A 26173-nucleotide genomic window follows, 5' to 3' on the forward strand; every position below is an offset into this window, starting at 1 on the left:
TTCCACTTCACAATAACAGCACATGCAGCTCTAGCAGAGCAGAAATTTGATGAACTGACTTGTTGCAAAAGAGGCATCCTGTGTGGAAAGTCACTGAGCTCTTCGGTAAAGGCCATTCTACTGCCAATGTTTTCCTATGGAGATTGCATGGCTGTGTGCTCAATTGTATACACCGGTCAGCAACTGGTGTGGCTGAAATAGCCAAATCCACTAATTTGGGTGTCCACATACTTTTGTATAGTGTACGTAAAATACCTATCCAGGCATTGTAAGATCTGTTATGGTCAGCAATGTCTGAGCAGAGGAACGTGACCAAACAGTATGAAAAAATAGTGGTGTGAGCATGTCAATCAATGAGGTTATTGATTAGCTGAAATGCTAGCACCTGGTTGCACTTGCCAGCTGGTAATTAAAGATGGCTGCCAAGTGAAGTAGCAAACCTCTGCTCAGGTAGATCGGCCAACACAACACACACACCTGAATACCCGTTAAGCTCGTTACCATTCGTAAACGTTAACACAGATGGCTTCTAGATGTGGGCAGGGACGGGCAGCAGGGTCCCAGAAGAGACGACAGGAGAGCTCAGGTAAATCTTTATATTAACTCACACCTGCTGTTCCTCTTCTAGAATATTAGCTCAGAAGTATTGTGGAGCTCCTGCACCTACATATAAACAGTACTGTCACCCATAATGAGTACCGGAACCTATTTCAGTCCAAGTCCACTGTATATACCGCTCCCTCATCTCACTGGAAATGATTGGGAGTCCCACAGGGCGGTGCTCAACTGGCCCAGCGTCGTCTGGGTTTGGCAGGTGGAGGCCGTCATTGTAAATAATTGTTTGTTCTTAACTGACTTGCCTAGTTAAATAAAAATAATCTCTTACCACCTCTGCCCCTCCCTCTCTCTACTCATACCACCCCCTCCCTCTCTCTACTCATACCACCCCCTCTCTCTCTCTACTCATACCACCCCCTCCCTCTCTCTACTCATACCTGCCCCCTCCCTCTCTCTACTCATACCACCCCCCTCCCTCTCTCTACTCATACCACCCCCCTCCCTCTCTCTACTCATACCACCCCCCCTCCCTCTCTCTACTCATACCACCCCCCCCCTCTCTCTACTCATACCACCCCCCCTCCCTCTCTCTACTCATACCACCCCTCCCTCTCTCTACTCATACCACCCCCTCCCTCTCTCTACTCATACCACCCCCTCCCTCTCTCTACTCATACCACCCCCTCCCTCTCTCTACTCATACCACCCCCTCCCTCTCTCTACTCATACCACCCCCTCCCTCTCTCTACTCATACCACCCCCTCCCTCTCTCTACTCATACCACCCCCTCCCTCTCTCTACTCATACCACCCCCTTCCCCTCTCTACTCATACCACCCCCTCTCTACTCATACCACCCCCTCCCTCTCTCTACTCATACCACCCCCTCTCTACTCATACCACCCCCTCCCTCTCTCTACTAATACCACCCCCTCCCTCTCTCTACTAATACCACCCCCTCCCTCTCTCTACTAATACCACCCCCTCCCTCTCTCTACTCATACCACCCCCTCCCTCTCTCTACTCATACCACCCCTCCCTCTCTCTACTCATACCACCCCCTCCCTCTCTCTACTCATACCACCCCCTCCCTCTCTCTACTCATACCACCCCCTCCCTCTCTCTACTCATACCACCCCCTCCCTCTCTCTACTCATACCACCCCCTCCCTCTCTCTACTCATACCACCCCCTTCCCCTCTCTACTCATACCACCCCCTCTCTACTCATACCACCCCCTCCCTCTCTCTACTAATACCACCCCCTCCCTCTCTCTACTCATACCACCCCCTCCCTCTCTCTACTCATACCACCCCCTCCCTCTCTCTACTCATACCACCCCCTCCCTCTCTCTACTCATACCACCCCCTCCCTCTCTCTACTCATACCACCCCCTCCCTCTCTCTACTCATACCACCCCCTCCCTCTCTCTACTCATACCACCCCCTTCCCCTCTCTACTCATACCACCCCCTCTCTACTCATACCACCCCCTCCCTCTCTCTACTAATACCACCCCCTCCCTCTCTCTACTAATACCACCCCCTCCCTCTCTCTACTCATACCACCCCCTTCCCCTCTCTACTCATACCACCCCCTCTCTACTCATACCACCCCCTACCTCTCTCTACTCATACCACCCCCTTCCCCTCTCTACTCATACCACCCCCTCTCTACTCATACCACCCCCTCCCTCTCTCTACTAATACCACCCCCTCCCTCTCTCTACTAATACCACCCCCTCCCTCTCTCTACTAATACCACCCCCTCCCTCTCTCTACTCATACCACCCCCTCCCTCTCTCTACTCATACCACCCCCTCCCTCTCTCTACTCATACCACCCCCTCCCTCTCTCTACTAATACCACCCCCTCCCTCTCTCTACTCATACCACCCCCTCCCCCTCTCTACTCATACCACCCCCTCCCCCTCTCTACTCATACCTCCCCCTCTCTACTCATACCACCCCCTCTCTACTCATACCACCCCCTCTCTACTCATACCACCCCCTCCCTCTCTCTACTCATACCACCCCCTCCCTCTCTCAACTCATACCACCCCTTCCCTCTCTCAACTCATACCACCCCCTCCCCCTCTCTACTCATACCACCCCCTCCCCTCTCTACTCATACCACCCCCTCTCTACTCATACCTCCCCCTCCTCCTCTCTACTCATACCACCATCCAACCCCCTCCCCCTTTCCACTCATACCACCATCCAACCCACTCCACCTCTCTACTCATACCACCATCCAACCCACTCCCCCCCTCTACTCATACCACCATCCAACCCCCTCCCTCTCTCTACTCATACCACCCCCTCCCTCTCTCTACTCATACCACCATCCAACCCCCTCCCTCTCCTCTCTCACTGTCTCCAGACCTCCAGGACACATACCTCCTCCATGGGGAGCCTAGCCCCCCTCTCAGTAACCTGTCTCTCCATGCCTCCTGGTGGTCTGGCAGGGACGAGCACAGAGAGACAGGGCCCTCTCTTGGCAGAGACGAGCACAGAGAGACAGGACCCTCCCTTGGGGTAAGCTTGTGCGTGTGGTGTGTACTTAACAAATGAATATTGTGGGTTTGAGAGTCAGTCAGGTGAGAATGCGAGTGACAGAATAGTGTGTTTTACTGTGTTAACAACTCATGCCAGCAGCATAGCACCCTGCATCCCTGCATCCCTGGCTTCTCAAGCATCTGGTCCCTGGATGGGAGACCAGATGCTGCTGAAGTGGTGTTGGAGGACCAATAGGTCCCACTCTTTCCTCTGGTCTAAAGAAATATCCCAATGCCCCAGGGCAGTGATAGGGGACATTGCCCTGTGCTGTCTTTCGGATGGGATGTATGTACCTCGGCCTAAACATCAGCGCCACAGGTAACTTCCACAAAGCTGTGAACGATCTGAGAGACAAGGCAAGAAGATCCCATGGGACTCATCGTAAGAGTAAAGGTGTTAACTCTGGTGTCCTGGCTAAATTCCCAATCTGGCCCTCATACCATCATGGCCCCCTAATCATCCCCAGTTTAGAAAGGGCTCCTCCATTCCCCAGGTCATTGCTGTAAATGAGAATGTGATCTCCGTTAACTTACCTGGTAAAATATGGGTTGATTAAAAAATAAAATGTTTTGTTCACAGGAGCAACTGGTTGAGAGAAATCAGCACGTTGCCAGACTACAGGATGCACTGAGACGCGAGAGAGAGAAGGTGTGTCTCATGTGTCGTGAGTTTGATGGAAAATATCAAACATGTTGATGAATAACCATTTCCCTCTTATCTATTTCACACACACACACACTCTAAAGGGTTCCAGCCTGCAGTGTCGGTGTAATCAGCAGGGGTCAGAGTTGAGGCGTAGAAAGCAGCACAGCGCCAGACTGAAGGAGAGGCTAACCCAACTTGCAGAGAGACACAGAGAGAGGGGCGCCTGTAAGGATCTCTGTCTAACCATCTCTCTCACACTTAATGTGCCCTCTCATATTCTATCCCACTCCATCTTTCTCTCTAAATGTCTCCTAATCTTAAACCCACACACCATTCTGCCACTCTCCTTCTACCTACCTATTGTAATGACCTCTGCACAGAGGGAGAGGGCTTCAAGGGCCTTTGCATTTGGGTGGGGGAAGCTGTGAAACTCTCCTGCTGTTGTTGGGCTCATGAGCTTTGACACCTCACATCCCACTTCAGTGCTAATTGAAGTTGCTAGCAACCAAGGTAACCTTAGCATTCAGTCCTTATAAATAAATTACAGTAATATATTTAACTTTTTCTTATTGGCTTGAAGGATCTTCCACTTTTTTTCTTAAATTTTTGCCTAAAATGACCCAAGTGTAACTGGCTGTAGCTCAGGTCCTGAAGCAAGGATATGCATATTCCTGACCATCTGAAAGGAAACACTTTGTGGACATGTGAAATGACTGTAGGAGAATAAAACACATTCGATCTGGTAAAAGGTAATACAATGGAGAAAAAATGTTTGTTAAAAAAACTATCTATGAAATGCAAGAGAAAGGCCATAATGTATTATTCCAGCCCAGGTGCAATTTAGATTATGGCAACTAGATGGCAGCAGTGTATGTAAAGTTTGACTGATCCAATGAATCATTGAATTTCTGTTCAAAATGTTGTATCAAGACTGCCCAAATGTGCCTAATTTGTTTAACAACTTTTCCAGTTCATAACTGTGCACTCTTCTCAAACAAAACATTGCCATGGTATTCTTTCACTGTCATAGCAACTGTAAAGTGGACAGTGCAGTTAGATTAACAAGAATTTAAGCGTTCAGACAATATCAGATATGTCCTGGGAAATGTTCTTGTTACTTACAACCTCATGCTAATCGTATTAGCCTACGTTAGCTCAACTGTCCTGCGGGGGACCCACCAATCCTGTAGAGGTTAATTAAGAGGTTTTTAAAGTAACTTCAGACTAAACATGATTAGCTCTCTCTCAATTCAATTTCAATTGAAGGGGCTTTATTGGCATGGAAAACAAGTTCACATGTGAAATAGATAAACAATACAATAATGTACAGTAAACATTACACTCACAAGTTAGACATTTCAAAAGGGAAAATAAACATCTCTTATGAATTTTGATCATTAGCGGGTATCAACCTAATTCTGCTCTGCATACATTATCTGGTGTTTGACGTTGTACACAGAGGGTAATTTTGCAGAATTCTGCGTGCAGAATCTCAATTTGGTGTTTGTCCCATTTTGTGAATTCTTGGTTGGCGAGCGGACCCCAGACCTCACAAGCATAAAAGGCAATGGGTTTTATAACTGAATCCAGTATTTTTAGCGAATTGAGTTTCTTTTGATGGCATAGAAGGCCCTTGCCCTGTCTGTCAGATCGTTCACAGCTTTGTGGAAGTTACCTGTGGCGCTGATGTTTAGGCCGAGGTATGTATAGTTTTTTGTGTGCTCCAGGGCAACGGGGTCTAGATGGAATTTATATTTGTGGGCCTGGCAACTGGACTTTTTTTTTGGAACACCATTATTTTTGTCTTACTGAGATTTTGTCAGGGCCCAGGTCAGTCAGGGCCCAGGGTCTGTCAGGGCCCAGGGTCTGTCAGGGCCCAGGTCTGTCAGAATCTGTGCAGAAGATCTAGGTGCTGCTGTAGGCCCTCCTTGGTTGGTGACAGAAGCACCAGGTCATCAGCAAACAGTTGACGTTTGACTTTGGATTCTAGTATGGTGAGGCCGGGTGCTACAGACTGTTCTAGTGCCCTCGTTAATTTGTTGATGGATAAGTTGATGAGGGCGGGGCTTAACTGCATCCTTGTCTCTCTCCCTCGCTCTGTAGCCATGGAGCTGTTGAACCCGGTGCCCAGAGGTCAGGTGAAGAGGGACAGACCAGCCAGGACCAACGGAAGGTAGAGAGAGTCCAAAATGGCACCCTATTCCCTTTATAGTGCACTACTGTTGACTACTGGGGCTGTGGACTCCGGTTGGAACCCCGGAGATCACCTATTCTGATCCAGGAAATTGAGACGCAGGCTTCTGTTCCAGCCCAGCACTAATGCACCCCCCCCCCCCCCCCCCCCCCCCCACACACACACACACACAGGAAGGAGGAGGCAGCGCTACGTGTGATGCTGGAGCGGCGAGAGGCGGAGATAAGGGAGGCCATGAAGCTCCGACACAAACTCACCACGCTACTGCACGCGCTCAGAGCAGACATGGAACGGGTTAGACGGCTCCTATAGCTCAGAGCAGGGTGACGGTGGCCCTAGACACTGTTTTGCATTTCCTCCACTAATGATTTAAGGTTATGATTGGGGGAGGGGATGCTGGTCCTAGACCTGTACCTTTCCTGGTCCTGGGGAGAGGTCTCCACCAAAGGGGTGCCTTAGTACTAACACATCCTGGTTCCCAGGACCAGGTGGGGCGGGGCGGGGTCTTGGGGTGGAGGAAGGGGCGGGGTCTTGGGGTGGAGGAAGGGGCGGGGTCTTTTGGTGAAGGAAGGGGTGTTCCCAGGACCAGGTGGGGCGGGGCGGGGTCTTGGGGTGTAGGAAGGGGCTATGGAAGGGGCAGGGTCTTGGGGTGGGAGGAAGGGGATACAGATGGAGCAGGGTCTTGGGGTGGAGGAAGGGGCAGGGTCTTGGGGTGGGAGGAAGGGGATACAGATGGAGCAGGGTCTTGGGGTGGAGGAAGGGGCTATGGAAGGGGCAGGGTCTTGGGGTGGGAGGAAGGGGATACAGATGGAGCAGGGTCTTGGGGTGGAGGACGGGGCGGGGTCTTGGGGTGGGAGGACGGGGCGGGGTCTTGGGGTGGGAGGACGGGGCGGGGTCTTGGGGTGGGAGGACGGGGCGGGGTCTTGGGGTGGGAGGAAGGGGCGGGGTCTTGCGGTGGGAGGAAGGGGCGGGGTCTTGGGGTGGGAGGAAGGGGCGGGGTCTTGGGGTGGGAGGAAGGGGCGGGGTCTTGGGGTGGGAGGAAGGGGCACGGTCTTGGGGCGGGAGGAAGGGGCTACAGATGGGAACTGAAACTTGTGCACGGTCAGCAGGGGAGAACATTTTGGAACATTCAGCTATAAACATGTTATGTAGAACTAACATGCCTCTCGATGCATGGAATCATGTCAGCTCTATTCATGGCATTTCTATCTGCAATATTTGGCAACTGAACCCAACCCTGGGAATGGTGAGAGGATTGAGCTGATTGGCCGAAAGCTACTACTTTGTCACTTTTCCCACAGACCCTATTGGACACTGTGGGTGACCAGGAAGAGGACCCAGACAGCGCCAATATGCTGGTCCAGTCAGAGGAGTCCCTGGGCGAACATGTGACAGGGGGTGTGGTCCAGGGATGGAAGAGTGTGCAGAGGAGACTAGGGGACCTCCTGAGTCAGGGTGAGAGGGGATGAAGCGGCACCGTGTTCCCTACGTAGTGCACCACTTATGAACACAGGGCCATTTTGGACGCACACAGCGACTTGTAGGAGATAAACATGAATTTGTTTATGACTAAAGAAATATTCAGTGGTTTTTGTGTGTATAGGTCACGTGGCTGTGGGGACCGACCAGGATAAGCTCTTGGCCCAGCTAGAGACAGAGTTGGATCAGAGTCAACAGTTGGTCAAACTGCAGCAGCATCTACTACAGGTGGACTATACCCGCTAAAATGTTACAGCTAGTTATTAAATAAACCGACACGCTCTACAATGTTACGGCTAGTTACTAAAGAAACCGACACACGCTAAAATGTTACGGCTAATTACTATAGAAACCGACACACGCTAAAATGTTATGGCTAGTTACTAAAGAAACCGACACGCGCTAAAATGTTACGGCTAATTACTATAGAAACCGACACACGCTAAAATGTTATGGCTAGTTACTAAAGAAACCGACACGCGCTAAAATGTTATGTCATCCCCCTTCCTCATATCATCCCCCTTCCTCATGTCATCCCCCTTCTCCATGTCATCCCCCTTCTCCATGTCATCCCCCTTCTCCATGTCATCCCCCTTTTCCATGTCATCCCCTTTCCATGCCCTCTCTCTCTCCTCTCCTCTCCTCCATCTCTACCTACCTCCCCTCCCCATTTCCCCATGTAATCTCCCCCTCCCCAGGACAGTGTGATCACTCCGGTCCCGGCCGCTCTGACAGACTGCTACTTCCTGGAAGAGTGGGAGCGGCTTCAGGACAGCTGGGCGGAGCTAGAACACCAGAAGCGGAGCTTCCATAGGGAGCGACGGGCCTTCACCGACGCGGCCATCCGATTGGGCCATGAGGTGAGGGACTGGAGAGACAGGAAGGGGGAGGGAGGGATTGAAAGAAAGTTTAGAGGGATGGGTGGTTAGGGAAAGAGGGAAACCAAGTCAGTTGTACAACTGAATGCAGTCACCTGAAATGTGTCTTCCGCATTTAACCCAAACCCTCTTAGTGAAGTGTTTGACTCTGATTATTTTATTACGTACTTAGTGTCTCAAATCAATTCAAATTTGTATTGGTCACATACATGGTTAGCAGATGTTATTGCAAGTGTAGCGAAATGCTTGTAATACATTAGAAAAAAGATGTGTGTGTGTGTGTGTGTGTAGAGACGTGAGTTTGAGCAACAGAGGGCCTGTGTGGTGAAGCAGCAGTATCTGTTTGACTCTCCGTTGGGGAGGACGTTGCAGCGTCACAACAGGAGAGAGAGCACCGTCCTCAGTGAGTCAGCATAAATCTTGTTCTATGCATCTACTGTATATACATGACATAACCAGAAGTATGTGAACACCTGTTGGTCAAACATCTCATTCCAAAATCATGGGCATTAATATGGAGTTGGTCCCCCTCCACTCTTCTGGGAAGGATTTCCACTAGATGTTGGAACATTGCTGCAGGGACTTACTTCCATTCAGCCATGAGCATTAGTGAGGTCGGGCTCTGTTGGACAATTAGGCCTGGCTCATAGTCGGCGTTCTAAATTTTCCCTAAGGTGTTCGATGGGGTTGAGGTCAGGGCTCTGAGCAGGCCAGTCAAGTTCTTCCACACCGATCTCGGCAAACCATTTCTGTATGGACCTTACTTTGTGCACAGGGGCATTGTCATGCTGAAACAGGAAAGGGCCTTCCGCAAACTGTTGCCACAAAGTTGGAAGCGCAGAATCGTCTAGAATGTAATTGTATGCTGTAGCATTAAGATTTCCCTTCACTGGAACTAAGGTGCCTAGCCCGAACCATGAAAAACAGCCCCAGAACATTATTCCTCCACCACCAAACTTTACAGTTGGCCCTATACATTGGGGCTGGTAGCGTTCTCCTGGCATCCTCCAAACCCAGATTTGTCCGTCGGACTGCCAGATGGTGAAGCGTGATTCATCACTCTAGAGAACCCGTTTCCACTGCTCCAGAGTCTAATGGCAGTGAGCTTTACACCTCTGTGTATGGAGGTCCTAAGCTTGTGTGCGGCTGCTCGGCCATGGAAACCCACTTCATGAAGCTCCCAACGAACAGTTATTGTGTCGATGTTGCTTCTAGAGGCAGTTCGGAACTGACTGTTGCAACCGAGGACAGACTATTTTTACTCGCTACGTGCCTCAGCACTCGGTGGTCCCGTTCTGTGAGCCTGCGTGGCCTACCACTTTGCGGCTGAGCCGTTGTTGCTCCTAGATGTTTCCACGTCACAATAATGGCACTTAGTTGACAGGAGCAGCTCTAGCTCCTATCACTGTGCCATGTTGAAAATCAGTTAGGCCATTCTACTGCCAATGTTTGTCTATGAAGATTGCATGGCTGTGTGCTGGATTTTATACAGCTGTCAGCGACGAACGTGGCTGAAAAAGCCGACGCTACTAATTTGAAGGGGTGTCCACATACTTTTGTAATGTAGTGTATATTCGGTATTCCCGAGTGGCGCAGCGGTCTAAGGCACTGCATCTCAGGGCTGATGCGTCACAGCAGACACCCTGGTTTGATTCCAGGCTGTATCACAACCGGGCCGTGATTGGGAGTCCCATAGGATGGCGCACAATTGTCCCAGCGTTGTCCGGGTTTGGCCACGGTAGGCCGTCCATTGTAAATAAGAATTTGTTCTTATCTGACTTGCCTAGTTAAATTTAAAATATTGGCCATATACCACAAACCCCTGAGGTGCCTTATTGCTGTTGTAAACTGGTCACCAATGTACATTTTTACTTTGTTTTTGTCATACCCATGGTACATGTCTGATATACCATGGCTTTCAGCCAATCAGTATTTAGGCTCCAACTACCCAGTTTATAATCAACAATGAACACTACATACTGCTAGATATTTGCAAAAGCGTTACTAGTTTGGTTTCGACTATAGTTATTGCTTTACTAACGGGTTTTACTGTAGCATCGTATTTTAGTCACTTCAGGGGATTCCTGTGTGCACTCGCAGATCTCTCAGATTCTGATCACATGATCTTGTCCGGCTGCCGGCCGGCCACGCCCTCCTCTGCCGAGTCTGGGATCATACCCTGGTTAGGGTCATCGGTGTCTCTGCAGGTTCATGGCAAAGTCAAAGTTCACACGCCCAGCACCCCGGAGCTCTACTCTGCCCTCCAACTGCCCTACAGCTGCAGGTCAGGCCCAGACATGTCCTGGCTCAGTTCCAAATGGCCCCCTATTCCCTATTTGGTGCTCTGTTATTGACCAGGGCCTGGTCAGAAGTAGGCCACTATATAGGGAATGGGATGTCATTTAAGATGTGGACCTAGTTACTAAACTGTTAAATCCATCCAGTCTCATCATTCTTTAGTAAGATGTTTTATTAATCACCCCCAAAGGGAAAATCATTATTAGTGATTGAGGTAATGACAAATCTATATAAATAAATTCTGCCATTACCCCACCCTGTCCCTCCAATTCTGCAGGTCCAGTGAGAGTGATAACCAGTCAGAGTGCTGGGATGTGGGGGCAGAGAGGCTCCAGTTCGCCCCCCCTGGTCCTCACCTGGACGGGTCATTTCAGTAGTATTGCTGTTTTATATGTCGTTTCCATTGTATGTTTTATAATTTTGTCTGTTTCAGTTGTTTGTCGTTTCTATTGTGTTTTATGAAATCGTTTTTTAATGTGATTAATAAAGATTAATTGTTTGACAGGTTCCTTCTCTACTAATGTTTACTGGAATGACTCGATGAGCCAGGAGAAATGCTACAATAACTTAATGGTGGTAGTAGTGAACAGCGAGGAAGTCTTGAAGTTTTGAATTTTAACAGAGAAAGAAGGCGACCCGCTAAGTGATATTTTATTAAAATAGGCTATTATAAAACATTCTTATAACTAAGAATTATAATCTAAGTCCTAACAATTTAGACCCTAGAATAGATTAAACAGTTATATTTGAAGTGTTTTAATATTGTTGAGGTGTAAAATTGTATCCCAAATAGTTGATCTTCTAAAATGACCAATTTAGCAGTTGTCAGTTTAAAACCATTTGATTGGCTGTTGTCGCGTGCCACGGACTCTCCACTGCTGGCGCACGACACCATCTGATTGGCTGCTTTCCAAAACACGGAAAAGCCCAAAGATGCATGTTGTCAAGCTTGCCTTCAGTCGAGTTCTCAATTAATTGAACCCATCGCATTGTTCAGAAGTTTAGACACCGCTTTCTTTATTCTGGCACATTCTGATTGTCAGACACAAGTCTGTTGGGAATATGAACGCAATGATTTGTCAACTCCAACACCTACCGCGTTACATGGAGTCCGAAAACAGGAGATTCCAACCGTGGCGGGACTACATGAAGCTAGCGGACGCAGTGCGGGAGATGCAGTTAGGGAACTTCACCCCAGAACCGTCAACCGTTGAGGGTCATGACTCCGGGATATGGTCGACCATGGTGGAATTTGAGGAGTTTCCGCCGCGAGCCTTGCTGTCACCGATAACACCTGTGCCGACACCACCCCTAGGGCACGAAATGAAACCCCTGGATTCCGAAATCGTCCCCTTGCATAAACACGCTGCTTTACGTCCGAGCAGCACCAAGGGTCCCGAGCCCCCTACAGCAGCGTCCAGATCCTCCGCGGGCACCCGGGGCCAGAAGGAGAGAATGAAGGCGACCCGCTCTAAGACGCCGGAGGTGGTGTCATCACCTGAGCGCAAGATCTGCAGCTTCTGCAAACACAACGGGGAGTCTGAGTCTGTGTTTGGGTCCCACAGTCTCAAGAACCAGGATGGGGACGTGGTATGCCCGTACCTGCGGCAATATATCTGCCCTCTCTGTGGGGCCACCAAGGCCAAAGCCCACACCAAGCGCTTCTGTCCCCAAGTCGAAACCACCTACAGCTCGGTCTATGTCAAATCATAGAAGCGCTAGCTCTGGTCCAGGCCGTTACTGCGCTACCCTCTAGACCTACTAACATAGTCAACTTGTTGTTGCGAGATGGGTGGAACCAGAGCTAGAGAAGCGCTGGAGAGACTTCAGGCTGTTGTTTTGCAGACTTTCTTGAGCGTCTCTAGCGCACTGTATGCGGACAATTGTAAGAGGATTTACGAGTGGATATTTAGCTTAGACGCAGTTTGGAACAGGCTGACAAGTTTGTAGACTGTGTAATTTCCTGTTAGTCGTGTGATTTTTTTATTATTTATTTCCTTGACTTTTTCTCGTGTGTTTTCAACCATTGTCGCGTATTTCTATGTATTTATGACGTGTGATTATTTGCGTGCCCGTGCATTTATTTTCAACACATTTTGGGTTTGAGTTTGTTTTTTTTTCCTTTAAAGTGTAAATGTCTCTGTCTGTCTGTGACCAAACTAACTGTGTCTTTACATGTTGGTGTGAGATTTTGTAAAACCTCAACCTCTTAATGTGTCGCCTACTGTGTCGCCCTTACCAACAAACTCTCACTGCAGAATTAAACGTTTATCCCACGTTTCTCCCTGCTACTTTGGGGAGGAAAAAACGGAAGTGTTGTCTTGTTTTGAGACTTGTTTTCCTGGCTTTAAAACGACATGCTCTAATCTAACTGTACATATGCAAGTCTACAGCCTAAAATAACTATTAAAATAACATTACCATTGACACCAAGACAACTTCTGTTTTATGACGTGGTGTGCTGAGCTACTTTGTATTTCTCATTTACCATGCTAGCTACTATTAAGAACTGTTATACTTTAATATATCTAGAAGTGTTTTTTTTATTTTAAATTTGACTTTTCAACTTCGATGCATCTTACCTTGGCTGTACAGGACTTTAATGTTAAGTCTAATCTCACTTTAAAGAACTGCGCTACCCCATGTTGAATAGTATGTTTGTTTATTATGATACATGTCTTCTATAATAATAATAATAATAATAATAATAACAATAATATCTGCATTGGCTACTCCTGTGTGTCTTAATTATCAGCGAGGTGTCCCTGTCTGCACATCATGTTGGTGTCCCAAATGGCATTGTATTTCCTAAATAGTGCCCTACTTTTGATCAGGAGCCATAGGGCTGTGGTGAAAAGTAGTGCACTATATAGGGCTGTGGTGAAAAGTAGTGCACTATATTGGGCTGTGGTGAAAAGTAAGTGCACTATATAGGGCTGTGATCTAAAGTAGTGCACTATATAGGGCTGTGGTCTGAAGTAGTGTACTATATAGGGCTGTGGTCTGAAGTAGTGCACTATATAGGGCTGTGGTCTGAAGTAGTGTACTATATAGGGCTGTGGTCTGAAGTAGTGCACTAAATAGGGCTGTGGTCTGAAGTAGTGCACTATATAGGGCTGTGGTCTAAAGTAGTGTACTATATAGGGCTGTGGTCTGAAGTAGTGCACTATATAGGGCTGTGGTCTGAAGTAGTGCACTATATAGGGCTGTGGTCTGAAGTAGTGTACTATATAGGGCTGTGGTCTGAAGTAGTGCACTAAATAGGGCTGTGGTCTGAAGTAGTGCACTATATAGGGCTGTGGTCTAAAGTAGTGCACTATATAGGGCTGTGGTCTGAAGTAGTGCACTATATAGGGCTGTGGTCTGAAGTAGTGTACTATATAGGGCTGTGGTCTGAAGTAGTGCACTATATAGGGCTGTGGTCTGAAGTAGTGCACTATATAGGGCTGTGGTCTGAAGTAGTGCACTATATAGGGCTGTGGTCTGAAGTAGTGTACTATTGTCTACAGGTAGACTTTAGATCTTAGTGGTAAAGGTGATATTTATGCTGGGAATCTTTAGACTTATTAGTTATTCAAAAGGCAATCGCACATGTGAGCTGTCTTTGTTGCAGATGCCTGGTAACAGTTGAATAAAATGAGAAAACATAATAAACCTGCCACTGCTCTTCATTAAGCTTTAAGCCTCGAGGCCTTGCTCAGAGCTGTTTTTAATTTGCACCCTTATTTAGACATTGCTCTGCCCACATCCGTTCAATGCATCAAATGGGGTTGGGGTAGAGGGAACACAAGCATATGTTACCACATATAACAATGTGCATTTCATAAGTATTCTAATAAAGTGTGTATATAAAGTATTAAACGATACTGTAAAACCACAACGATGACATGACCCGTCAAGTACATTTTTATAAATCATCGCGTACTGTGCAGGATAAACCGTCAGAGTAATATGAAGTGGAGGTATTAAAGTTCACATTTACAGCATCATATGCCCGGGCAGTTAATTATTAAGACAATAATTAACAGTAATTAATTAATTAATTAATAGTTAATTATTTCAGAGCTGGTCATGGGTGCACCTCAGCCACGCTCAAGGTCCTAAACGATATCTTAACCGCCATCGATAAGAAACATTACTGTGCAGCAGTATTCATCGACCTGGCCAAGGCTTTCGACTCTGTCAATCACCACATCCTCATCGGCAGACTCAACAGCCTTGGTTTCTCAAATGATTGCCTCGCCTGGTTCACCAACTACTTCTCTGATAGAGTTCAGTGTGTCAAATCGGAGGGTCTGTTGTCCGGACCTCTGGCAGTCTCTATGGGGGTGCCACAGGGTTCAATTCTTGGACCGACTCTCTTCTCTGTATACATCAATGAGGTCGCTCTTGCTGCTGGTGAGTCTCTGATCCACCTCTACGCAGACGACACCATTCTGTATACTTCCGGCCCTTCTTTGGACACTGTGTTAACAACCCTCCAGGCAAGCTTCAATGCCATACAACTCTCCTTCCGTGGCCTCCAATTGCTCTTAAATACAAGTAAAACTAAATGCATGCTCTTCAACCGATCGCTACCTGCACCTACCCGCCTGTCCAACATCACTACTCTGGACGGCTCTGACTTAGAATACGTGGACAACTACAAATACTTAGGTGTCTGGTTAGACTGTAAACTCTCCTTCCAGACCCATATCAAACATCTCCAATCCAAAGTTAAATCTAGAATTGGCTTCCTATTTCGCAACAAAGCATCCTTCACTCATGCTGCCAAACATACCCTTGTAAAACTGACCATCCTACCAATCCTCGACTTTGGCGATGTCATTTACAAAATAGCCTCCAATACCCTACTCAACAAATTGGATGCAGTCTATCACAGTGCAATCCGTTTTGTCACCAAAGCCCCATATACTACCCACCATTGCGACCTGTACACTCTCGTTGGCTGGCCCTCGCTTCATACTCGTCGCCAAACCCACTGGCCCCATGTCATCTACAAGACCCTGCTAGGTAAAGTCCCCCCTTATCTCAGCTCGCTGGTCACCATAGCATCTCCCACCTGTAGCACACGCTCCAGCAGGTATATCTCTCTAGTCACCCCCAAAACCAATTCTTTCTTTGGCCGCCTCTCTTTCCAGTTCTCTGCTGCCAATGACTGGAACGAACTACAAAAATCTCTGAAACTGGAAACACTTATCTCCCTCACTAGCTTTAAGCACCAACTGTCAGAGCAGCTCACAGATTACTGCACCTGTACATAGCCCACCTATAATTTAGCCCTAACAACTACCTCTTTCCCTACTGTATTTAATTTATTTATTTATTTTGCTCCTTTGCACCCCATTATTTTTATTTCTACTTTGCACATTCTTCCATTGCAAAACTACCATTCCAGTGTTTTACTTGCTATATTGTATTTACCTTGCCACCATGGCCTTTTATGCCTTTACCTCCCTTCTCACCTCATTTGCTCACATTGTATATAGACTTGTTTATACTATATTATTGACTGTATGTTTGTTTTACTCCATGTGTAACTCTGTGTCGTTGTATCTGTCGAACTGCTTTGCTTTATCTTGGCCAGGTCGCAATTGTAAATGAGAACTTGTTCTCAACTTGCCTACCTGGTTAAATAAAGGTAAAATAAATAAATAAGTAAAAAGACCTTTAGGCAATATTGTCTGGAGGATGAAAATCCCAAAACATTCTCTTTTACAAAGAGTATTATTTATATGCCAGCCACAAAATAAAGTGAGCCAGGCGCTTTTACGCCCTCTTCCGAATGGTAGCTATAAATGCAGAGGCTGCGCACTGTGCAACAGTGCCACGTACCTAGTGGTTCGAGCGTTCGGCTACTAACCGAAAGGTTGCAAGTTCGAATCCCTGAGTTGACAAGGTACAAATCTGTCGTTCTGCCCCTGAACAGGCAGTTAACCCACTGTTCCTAGACCAGTTAACCCACTGTTCCTAGACCAGTTAACCCACTGTTCCTAGACCAGTTAACCCACTGTTCCTAGACCAGTTAACCCACTGTTCCTAGACCAGTTAACCCACTGTTCCTAGACCAGTTAACCCACTGTTCCTAGACCAGTTAACCCACTGTTCCTAGACCAGTTAACCCACTGTTCCTAGACCAGTTAACCCACTGTTCCTAGACCAGTTAACCCACTGTTCCTAGACCAGTTAACCCGCTGTTCCTAGACCAGTTAACCCACTGTTCCTAGACCAGTTAACCCGCTGTTCCTAGACCAGTTAACCCGCTGTTCCTAGACCAGTTAACCCACTGTTCCTAGACCAGTTAACCCACTGTTCCTAGACCAGTTAACCCGCTGTTCCTAGACCAGTTAACCCGCTGTTCCTAGGCCAGTTAACCCACTGTTCCTAGACCAGTTAACCCGCTGTTCCTAGACCAGTTAACCCACTGTTCCTAGACCAGTTAACCCACTGTTCCTAGACCAGTTAACCCACTGTTCCTAGACCAGTTAACCCGCTGTTCCTAGACCAGTTAACCCACTGTTCCTAGACCAGTTAACCCACTGTTCCTAGGCTGTCATTGAACATTTGAATTTGTTCTTAACTGACATGCCAAGTTAAATAAAATAAATAAATGCACGTTCATGTTATGTTGAAAAGGTCAAATGACTCTGATGCTTTTTTTTGCACTCTACCCGACGATTTATGAAAACTGACTTCCACGTCCTGGTTGTGGTTTTACAGTCATGTTTAATACCTTTACCGTCCTCTACAGTCATGTTTAATACCCTTAACGTCCTCGTTGTGGTTTTACAGTCATGTTTAATACCCTTAACGTCCTCGTTGTGGTTTTACAGTCATGTTTAATACCTTTAACGTCCTGGTTGTGGTTCTACAGTCATGTTTAATACCTTTTACGTCCTCGTTGTGGTTTTACAGTCATGTGATGAAATGCACATTGTTATGTTTGGTAACATACGCCTGTGTTCCCTGTACTCCAACCCCATTCGATGCATTGAACGGATGTGGGCGGGGCAATGTCTAAATAAGGATGCAAATTATAAACAGCTCTGACGAAGGCCTGGAAGAGCAGTGATACTTTCGAGCGGTGTGAGGGTTTCTTCTGTCTTCTTCATCTCAGACTGGTTAGTTATTAAAGCCACATGTTTCATAGAGACACGACTGAGATGAGGAGATGTACAATAACCAAAGATTCACCTTAGTGATCATTTATTTTATAACACATTCTACAAAACACAGTAACTACATACTGTTCCAAACTGATGTCCTCAGCATTAGGAAAGGCAGAGGAGAAGAAAATAACCCTTAAGTTATACTCTTAAACCGGGTGGTAGCTTTTTTATGCCAATTCAACTGCACGTTAGAGGCTGCTGCCCTATATACACAGACATGGAATCACTGGCCACTTTAATAATGGAACATGAATCACTTTAATAATGGGACATGAATCACTTTAATAATGGAACATGAATCACTTTAATAATGGAACATGAATCACTTTAATAATGGAACTCTAGTCACTTTAATAATGGAACATAAATCACTTTAATAATGGAACATAAATCACTTTAATAATGGAACATAAATCACTTTAATAATGGAACATGAATCACTTTAATAATGGAACATTAATCACTTTAATAATGGAACATGAATCACTTTAATAATGGAACTCTAGTCACTTTAATAATGGAACATTAATCACTTCAATAATGGAACATGAATCACTTTAATAATGGAACATGAATCACTTTAATAATGGAACATTAATCACTTTAATAATGTTTACATACTGCTTTACTCATATCATATGTATATACTGTATTCTATTCTACTGTATTCTATTCTACTGTATTCTATTCTACTGTATTCTATTCTACTGTATTCTATTCTACTGTATTTTAGTCAATGCCACTCTGACATTGCTCATCCCAATATTTATATATTTCTTCATTATATTATTTTACTTTTAGATTTGTGTGTTTTGTTGTGAATTGTTAGATACTACCGCACTGCTGGAACTAGGAACACAAGCATTTCACTACACCCACAATAACATCTGCTAAATATGTAAATGTGACACAATAAAACTTGATTTGATTTATAGACCGTCTTTATTATTATAACGTTGTGTCCATATAACTAAACAAACATTCAGTTCTCATCTGGGTTGATACTTTGGATCATTGTTCTCAAACTGATCTTGAGTATTCAAGTCAAAACATAAATATAAATTAACTTCAAGTGAGCCTCCGCTATGTAAAGACTATTACCCATGAGCCTTTGGGGGCGTTGGGATGATGGATCGGTGTGTTTCCCCAATTTAATTTCCCTTTTGTAGTTGAACTATTTGCACATCATTACAACACTGTATATATACATAATATGACATTTGAAAAGTATTTATTCTTTTGAAATGTTGTGTAATGTTTACTGTTCATTTTTTATTTCACTTGAAACATTGAATTGAGAGAGAGAAGAGATGGAGGAGGGCTTGTTCTCCTCCTCTCCTGTGTTAACTAAGGAGAGTTTCTTATCTATGTGTCCATCTGAGCAGACAGCCATCTAGCCAATCAGAGCTCAGAGATCTGTGGGGTGGATCAGGCTGACTTCTAAAGTTCATTAGGTCAAAGGGCATCACTAGGAGAAAGTGGTGAAGCAGTAGAAGGATGGAGGGAGAGGAGGGAAAAGAGACGAAGACTCACTTTAGGTAGGAGAGTTCTCTGATCAGGCCACAGACCAGTTCTGTAGCGTCTTCATGCCCTTCCTCTTTCTCCTCTTCCTCTTTGTCACTAGTTAAGGGGGAGAGAGAGACAGAGAATGGCACCATTCCCTATATAATGCACTACTTTCGACCAGGGCCACATGTGCACTATATGGGGAATAAGGGTTCATCGTAGGCTTCAAAACAAGCCAATACAAAGTTATAAAATAGTGTACTGGTTCTAGGAAGATGGATAAATGTATCTGACCAGTAATGTTACTGAAACCAGATGAAATATCTAGATCAGTGGTTATCGCTGGGTACTGCAGGTGGTCCGCAAAAACAACAATCTTCCACAAATAACAACAGTTGAGGTTACTGAGCTCTTCAGTAAGGCCATTCTTTATTTTGTTTTACTTTTTACCCCTTTTTCTTCCAAATTTCGTGACATCCAATTGGTAGTTACAGTCTTACCCCAACTGCTGCAACTCCAGTATTGACTCCGGGAACCATGCCTCCTCCGAAACATTACCCGCCAACCTCTCCTTCACCCCCATTCCCTCCACCCATCCCTCCAACTCCGCAGTACCAATACTATTACTGGAATGACTCGATGAGCCAGGATAAATGCTACAATAACTTAATGGTGGTAGTAGTGAACAGCGAGGAAGTCGAAGCAGTTTTGAATTTTAACAGAGAAAGAAGGCGACCCGCTAAGTGATATTTTATTAAAATGGGCTATTATAAAACATATTCTTATAACTAAGAATTATAATCTAAGTCCTATCAATTTAGACCCTAGAATAGATTAAACCGTTTTTTAATATTGTTGAGATGTAAAATTGTATCCCAAATAGTTGATCTTCTAAAATGACCAATTTCGCAGTTGTCCGTTTGAAATCATTTGATTGGCTGTTGTCACCTCCCACCGCCTCCGCACAACACCATTTGATTGGCTGCTTTCCAAAACGCAGACAGGTCAAAGCGTGCGTATTGTCCAACTTGCATTCAGTTTAGTTCTCAATTCATTGAACCATGGCATCGTTTAGTTATCAACTCCAACACCTACCGAAAATGGAGTCCGAAAATAAGAGTTTCCAACTGTGGCGGGACTACATGAAGCTAGCGGACGCAGTGCGGGAGATGAAGAAAGGGAACTTCACATCAGAACCGTCAACCGTTGACGGTCATCACTCCAGTATATGCTCGACCATGGTGGAATTTGAACAGTTCCCGTCGCGAGCCTTGCTGTCACCGATAGCACCGGTGGCGACACCACCTCTACGGCACGAAAAGGAACCCCTGGATTCCAAAATTGGCCCCTTGCGTAAAGACGCTCCTTTACATCCGAGCAGCAACGAGGGTCCCACGACTCCTACAGCAGCGTCCAGACCCTCCGTGGGGACCCGGGTCCAGAGGGAGAGAAAGAAGGCGACCCGCTCCAAGATACCGGAGGGAGTGCCATCACCTGAGTGCCAGTCCTGCAGCTTCTGCAAACACAACGGGGAGTCTGAGTCTGTGTTTGGGTCCCACAGTCTAAAGGACCAGGATGGGGGCGTGGTGTGCCCGTACCTGCGGCAGTATGTCTGTCCTCTATGCGGGGCCACCGGGGCCCAAGCCCACACCAAGCGCTTCTGTCCCCGGGTTGAAACCACCTACAACTCTGTCTATGTCAAGTGATAGAAGCGCTAACTCTGGTCCAGGCCGTTACTGCGCTACCCTCTAGACCTACTAACATAGTCAACTTGTTGTTGCGGGATGGGTGGGACCAGAGCTAGAGAAGCGCTGGAGAGACTTCAGGCTGTTGTTTTGCAGACTTTCTTGAGCGTCTCTAGCGCACTGTATGCGGACAATTGTAAGAGGATTTACGAGTGGATATTTAGTTTAGACGTCTTTTGGAATAGCCTGACTAGTCTGTAGACTGTGTAATAGCCTGTTTATCGTGTGATTTGTTTTAACTTTACTTTTTCTCGTGTGTTTTCAACTTTTTTCACTTATTTCAATGTATTTATGACGTGTGGGTTTTCATTATTTGCATGCCCGTGCACTTGTTCTTTTCAACACATGTTGGGTTTGTCTGTCTGTCTGACCAAACTAACTGCGTATTTATATGTTGCTGTGAGATTTTGTAAAACCTCCCAACCTCTAATACTGTGTCTACTAATAAACCGCCCTTATCAACAAACTCTCACTGCAGAATTAGACGTATATCCACGTTTCTCCCTGCTACTTTGAGGAGGGAAAAAAAACCTGGTTTCCAAAATTGTCCCCTTGCGTAAAGACGCTCCTTTACATCCGAGCAGCAGCAAGGGTCCCAAGACCCCTACAGCTGCATCCAGACCCTCCGTGGGCACCTGGGTCCAGAAGGAGAGAAAGAAGGCGACCCGCTTCAAGACACCGGAGGGAGCGCCAGTCCTGCAGCTTCTGCAAACACAACAGGCAAAACTCAACGTTTCTCCCTGCTACTTTGGGGAGGAAAAACGGAATGGTTGTCTTGTTTTGAGACTTGTTTTTCTGACTATTATTTTAAAACTATATGCTCTAATCTAACTGTACATCTGCAGGTCTACAGGCCTAAAATAACTATTATAAGAACATTGCTATTGACATCAAGACAACTTCTGTTTTATGACGTGGTGTGCAGAGCTACTTTTGTGTAATTGTAATTTACCATGCTAGCTACTATTTTAGTGTTATACTTGTTTTTTTAAAGATCTAGAAGTGTGGTTTCTTGTTTGTTTTTTTACTTGTTTTTTTACTTTTCAACGTGTATGCTACTTAGATTAGAGAAGAAGGCCGAACAAATGATTGAATACTCCAGTCATCCAAATCATAGACTGTCCTCTCTGCGGGGCCACCGGGGCTCAAGCCCACACCAAGCGCTTCTGTCCCCGGGTGGAAACCACCTACAACTCGGTCTATGTCAAGTCATAGCAGCGCTAGCTCTGGTCCAGGCCGTTACTGCGCTACCCTCTAGACCTACTAACATAGTCAACTTGTTGTTGCGGGATGGGTGGGACCAGAGCTAGAGAAGCGCTGGAGAGACTTCAGGCTGTTGTTTTGCAGACTTTCTTTAGCGTCTCTAGCACTGTATGCGGACAATTGTAAGAAGATTTAGGTGTGGATATTTAGCTTAAAAGTCGTTTGGAATAGCCTGACTAGTTTGTAGTCTGTGTAATAGCCTGTTTATCGTGTGATTTGTTTTAACTTTACTTTTTCTCGTGTGGTTAACATTTTTTTCCACTTATTTCTATGTATTTATGACGTGTGGTTTTTGATTATTTGCATATCCGTTCAGTTGTTCTTTTCAACACATGTTGGGTTTGAGTTTTCTGTTTTAACTTTAAAGTGTAAATGTCTCTGTCTGTCTGTGACCAAACTAACTGCGTCTTTACATGTTGGTGTGAGATTTTGTAAAACATCCCAACCTCTAATACTGTGTCTACTAATAAACCGCCCTTATCAACAAACTCTCACTGCAGAATTAGACGTATTTCCACGTTTCTCCCTGCTACTTTGGGGAGGAAAAAACGGAAGTGTTGTCTTGTTTTGAGACTTGTTTTCCTGACTTTAAAACGACATGCTCTAATCTAACTGTACATATGCAAGTCTACGGGCCTAAATTAACTATTATAAGAACATTACCATTGACACCAAGACAACTTCTGTTTTATGACGTGGTGTGCAGAGCTACTTTTGTGTCATTGTAATTTACCATGCTAGCTACTATTTTAGTGTTATACTTGTTTTTTAATAGATCTAGACGTGTGGTTTCTTGTTTGTTTTTTAAAACTTTTATAACTAACCAGTCTAAAAAGATTCTCAGCATAAAGATCACCTTTACCACTAAGACCCAAAGTCCACCTGTAGACAATGCCCTATATAGTGCACTACTTTAGACCACAGTCCTATATAGTGCACTACTTTAGACCACAGCCCTATATAGCGCACTACTTTAGACCACAGCCCTATATAGTGCACTACTTCAGACCACAGCCCTATATAGTGCACTACTTTAGACCACAGCCCTATATAGTGCACTACTTTTCACCACAGCCCTATGGCCCCTGATCAAAAGTAGGGCACTATTTAAGAAATACAATGCCATTTGGGACACAAACATGATGCGCAGACAGGGACACCTTTTTAGGGACACCTCGCTGATAATTAAGACACACAGGAGTAGCCAATGCAGATATTATTGTTATTATTATAGAATACATGTATAATAATAAACAAACATACTATTTAAACAAAGTTCTGTGAGATTAGATTTAACATTAAAGTCGTATACAGCCAATCAAATGACATCACATTTTATTCGTCACATGCGCCAAATACAACAGGTGTAGGTAGATCTTACCGTGAATTAATTACTTACAAGCCCATAACTAAATAGGCCGTTTAAGAAATACAGTTAAGAAAATATTTACTAAATAAAATAAACAATAAAATAAAAAGTAACAGAGTACAACAACAATAAATGAGGCTATACACAAGGGGTACCGGTACCGAGTCAATGTGCAGTGTGCAATGTACAGGTTAGTTGAGGTCATTTGTACATGTAGGTAGGGGTGAAGTGTCTATGCATTGATAATAAACAGCGAGTAGCAGAAGTGTAAAAACAAAGGGCGGAGGGTGTGTGACTGTAAATAGTCCGGGTGGCCACGTGATTAATTGTTCAGCAGTCTTATGACTCGGGTGTCGGAGCTGTTAAGGAACCTTTTGGACCTAGACTTGGCGCTCTGGTATCGCTTGCAGTGGCATGATTTGGATGCTTCAACCATTTGTTGGGTCTTCCTCTCCAATCTAAGTATCATACACTGTTTCATAGAGACACGACTGAGATGAGGAGATGTACAATAACCAAAGATTCACCTTAGTGATCATTTATTTTATAACACATTCTACAAAACACAGTAACTACATACTGTTCCAAACTGATGTCCTCACCATTTGGAAAGGCAGAGGAGAAGAAAATATCCCTTAAGTTAAACTCTTAAACCGGGTGGTAGATTTTTTATGCCAATTCAACTGCACGTTAGAGGCTGCTGCACTATATACACAGACATGGAATCACTGGCCACTTTAATAATGGAACATGAATCACTTTAATAATGGAACATGAATCACTTTAATAATGGAACATGAATCACTTTAATAATGGAACATGAATCACTTTAATAATGGAACATGAATCACTTTAATAATGGAACATGAATCACTTTAATAATGGAACATTAATCACTTTAATAATGGAACATGAATCACTTTAATAATGGAACATTAATCACTTTAATAATGGAACATTAATCACTTTAATAATGGAACATGAATCACTTTAATAATGGAACATGAATCACTTTAATAATGGAACATGAATCACTTTAATAATGGAACATGAATCACTTTAATAATGGAACATGAATCACTTTAATAATGGAACACTAGTCACTTTAATAATGGAACTCTAGTCACTTTAATAATGGAACTCTAGTCACTTTAATAATGGAACATGAATCACTTTAATAATGGAACTCTAGTCACTTTAATAATGGAACATGAATCACTTTAATAATGGAACTCTAGTCACTTTAATAATGGAACTCTAGTCACTTTAATAATGGAACTCTAGTCACTTTAATAATGGAACATTAATCACTTTAATAATGGAACATGAATCACTTTAATAATGGAACATGAATCACTTTAATAATGGAACTCTAGCCACTTTAATAATGGAACCTGAATCACTTTAATAATGGAACATGAATCACTTTAATAATGGAACATTCATCACTTTAATAATGGAACATTAATCACTTTAATAATGGAACATGAATCACTTTAATAATGGAACATGAATCACTTTAATAATGGAACATTAATCACTTTAATAATGGAACATGAATCGCTTTAATAATGGAACATGAATCACTTTAATAATGGAACATTAATCACTTTAATAATGGAACATTAATCACTTTAATAATGGAACATGAATCGCTTTAATAATGGAACATGAATCACTTTAATAATGGAACATTAATCACTTTAATAATGGAACATGAATCACTTTAATAATGGAACATGAATCACTTTAATAATGGAACATGAATCACTTTAATAATGGAACATGAATCACTTTAATAATGGAACATGAATCACTTTAATAATGGAACATGAATCACTTTAATAATGGAACATTAATCACTTTAATAATGGAACTCTAGTCACTTTAATAATGGAACATTAATCACTTTAATAATGGAACTCTAGTCACTTTAATAATGGAACTCTAGTCACTTTAATAATGGAACTCTAGTCACTTTAATAATGGAACATTAATCACTTTAATAATGGAACTCTAGCCACTTTAATAATGGAACTCTAGCCACTTTAATAATGGAACTCTAGTCACTTTAATAATGGAACATTAATCACTTTAATAATGGAACTCTAGTCACTTTAATAATGGAACATTAATCACTTTAATAATGGAACATGAATCACTTTAATAATGGAACATTAATCACTTTAATAATGGAACTCTAGTCACTTTAATAATGGAACATGAATCACTTTAATAATGGAACATGAATCACTTTAATAATGGAACATTAATCACTTTAATAATGGAACTCTAGTCACTTTAATAATGGAACATGAATCACTTTAATAATGTTTTCATGCTGCTTTACTCATCTCATGTATATACTATATTATATTCTACTGTATTTAAGTCAATGCCACTCTGACATTGCTCATCATAATATTTATATATTTCTTATATATTTCTTCATTCCATTATTTTAATTGTAGATTTGTGTGTATTGTTGTGAAAAGTTAGATACTACTGCACTGTT

At 44.2% G+C, this 26173-nt stretch overlaps 4 protein-coding genes across 4 annotated transcripts in view; 3 read left to right on the top strand and 1 right to left on the bottom strand.

Annotated features, from left to right (window-relative positions):
• The first annotated feature begins 424 nt into the window (after positions 1-424).
• On the top strand, positions 425-11114 carry LOC110493382 (afadin- and alpha-actinin-binding protein). Its single transcript, XM_036939899.2, has 12 exons — positions 425-586; positions 2937-3091; positions 3692-3760; positions 3859-3982; positions 5861-5930; positions 6125-6245; positions 7253-7406; positions 7555-7658; positions 8129-8290; positions 8600-8711; positions 10409-10592; positions 10884-11114. Exons 1-12 carry the CDS (start codon positions 523-525, stop codon positions 10981-10983), a joined length of 1419 nt encoding a protein of 472 aa, XP_036795794.2. The 5' UTR covers positions 425-522; the 3' UTR covers positions 10984-11114.
• A 554-nt stretch (positions 11115-11668) lies between these two features.
• On the top strand, positions 11669-14255 carry nanos3 (nanos homolog 3). Its single transcript, XM_021567646.3, has one exon. It carries the CDS (start codon positions 11669-11671, stop codon positions 12317-12319), a length of 651 nt encoding a protein of 216 aa, XP_021423321.3. The 3' UTR covers positions 12320-14255.
• A 4448-nt stretch (positions 14256-18703) lies between these two features.
• LOC118936517 (uncharacterized) overlaps positions 18704-26173 on the bottom strand; it is a 32056-nt gene continuing 24586 nt past the window's right edge. Inside the window, exon 6 of the mRNA XM_090195222.1 lies at positions 18704-19395. Coding sequence (XP_090051348.1) covers positions 19305-19395 — 91 coding nt within the window. The 3' untranslated portion in view covers positions 18704-19304. The remainder of the gene's footprint in view (positions 19396-26173) is intronic.
• LOC110495140 (nanos homolog 3-like) lies at positions 20336-22777 on the top strand. The gene has a single exon (XM_036942602.2). The coding sequence runs from the start codon at positions 20343-20345 to the stop codon at positions 20985-20987; it is 645 nt and encodes a 214-aa protein (XP_036798497.2). The 5' UTR covers positions 20336-20342; the 3' UTR covers positions 20988-22777.

Source organism: Oncorhynchus mykiss, chromosome 13, assembly GCF_057628025.1.
Source record: "Oncorhynchus mykiss isolate SJ-2025 chromosome 13, ASM5762802v1, whole genome shotgun sequence".
In the NCBI taxonomy this organism is placed as follows: Eukaryota; Metazoa; Chordata; class Actinopteri; order Salmoniformes; family Salmonidae; genus Oncorhynchus; species Oncorhynchus mykiss.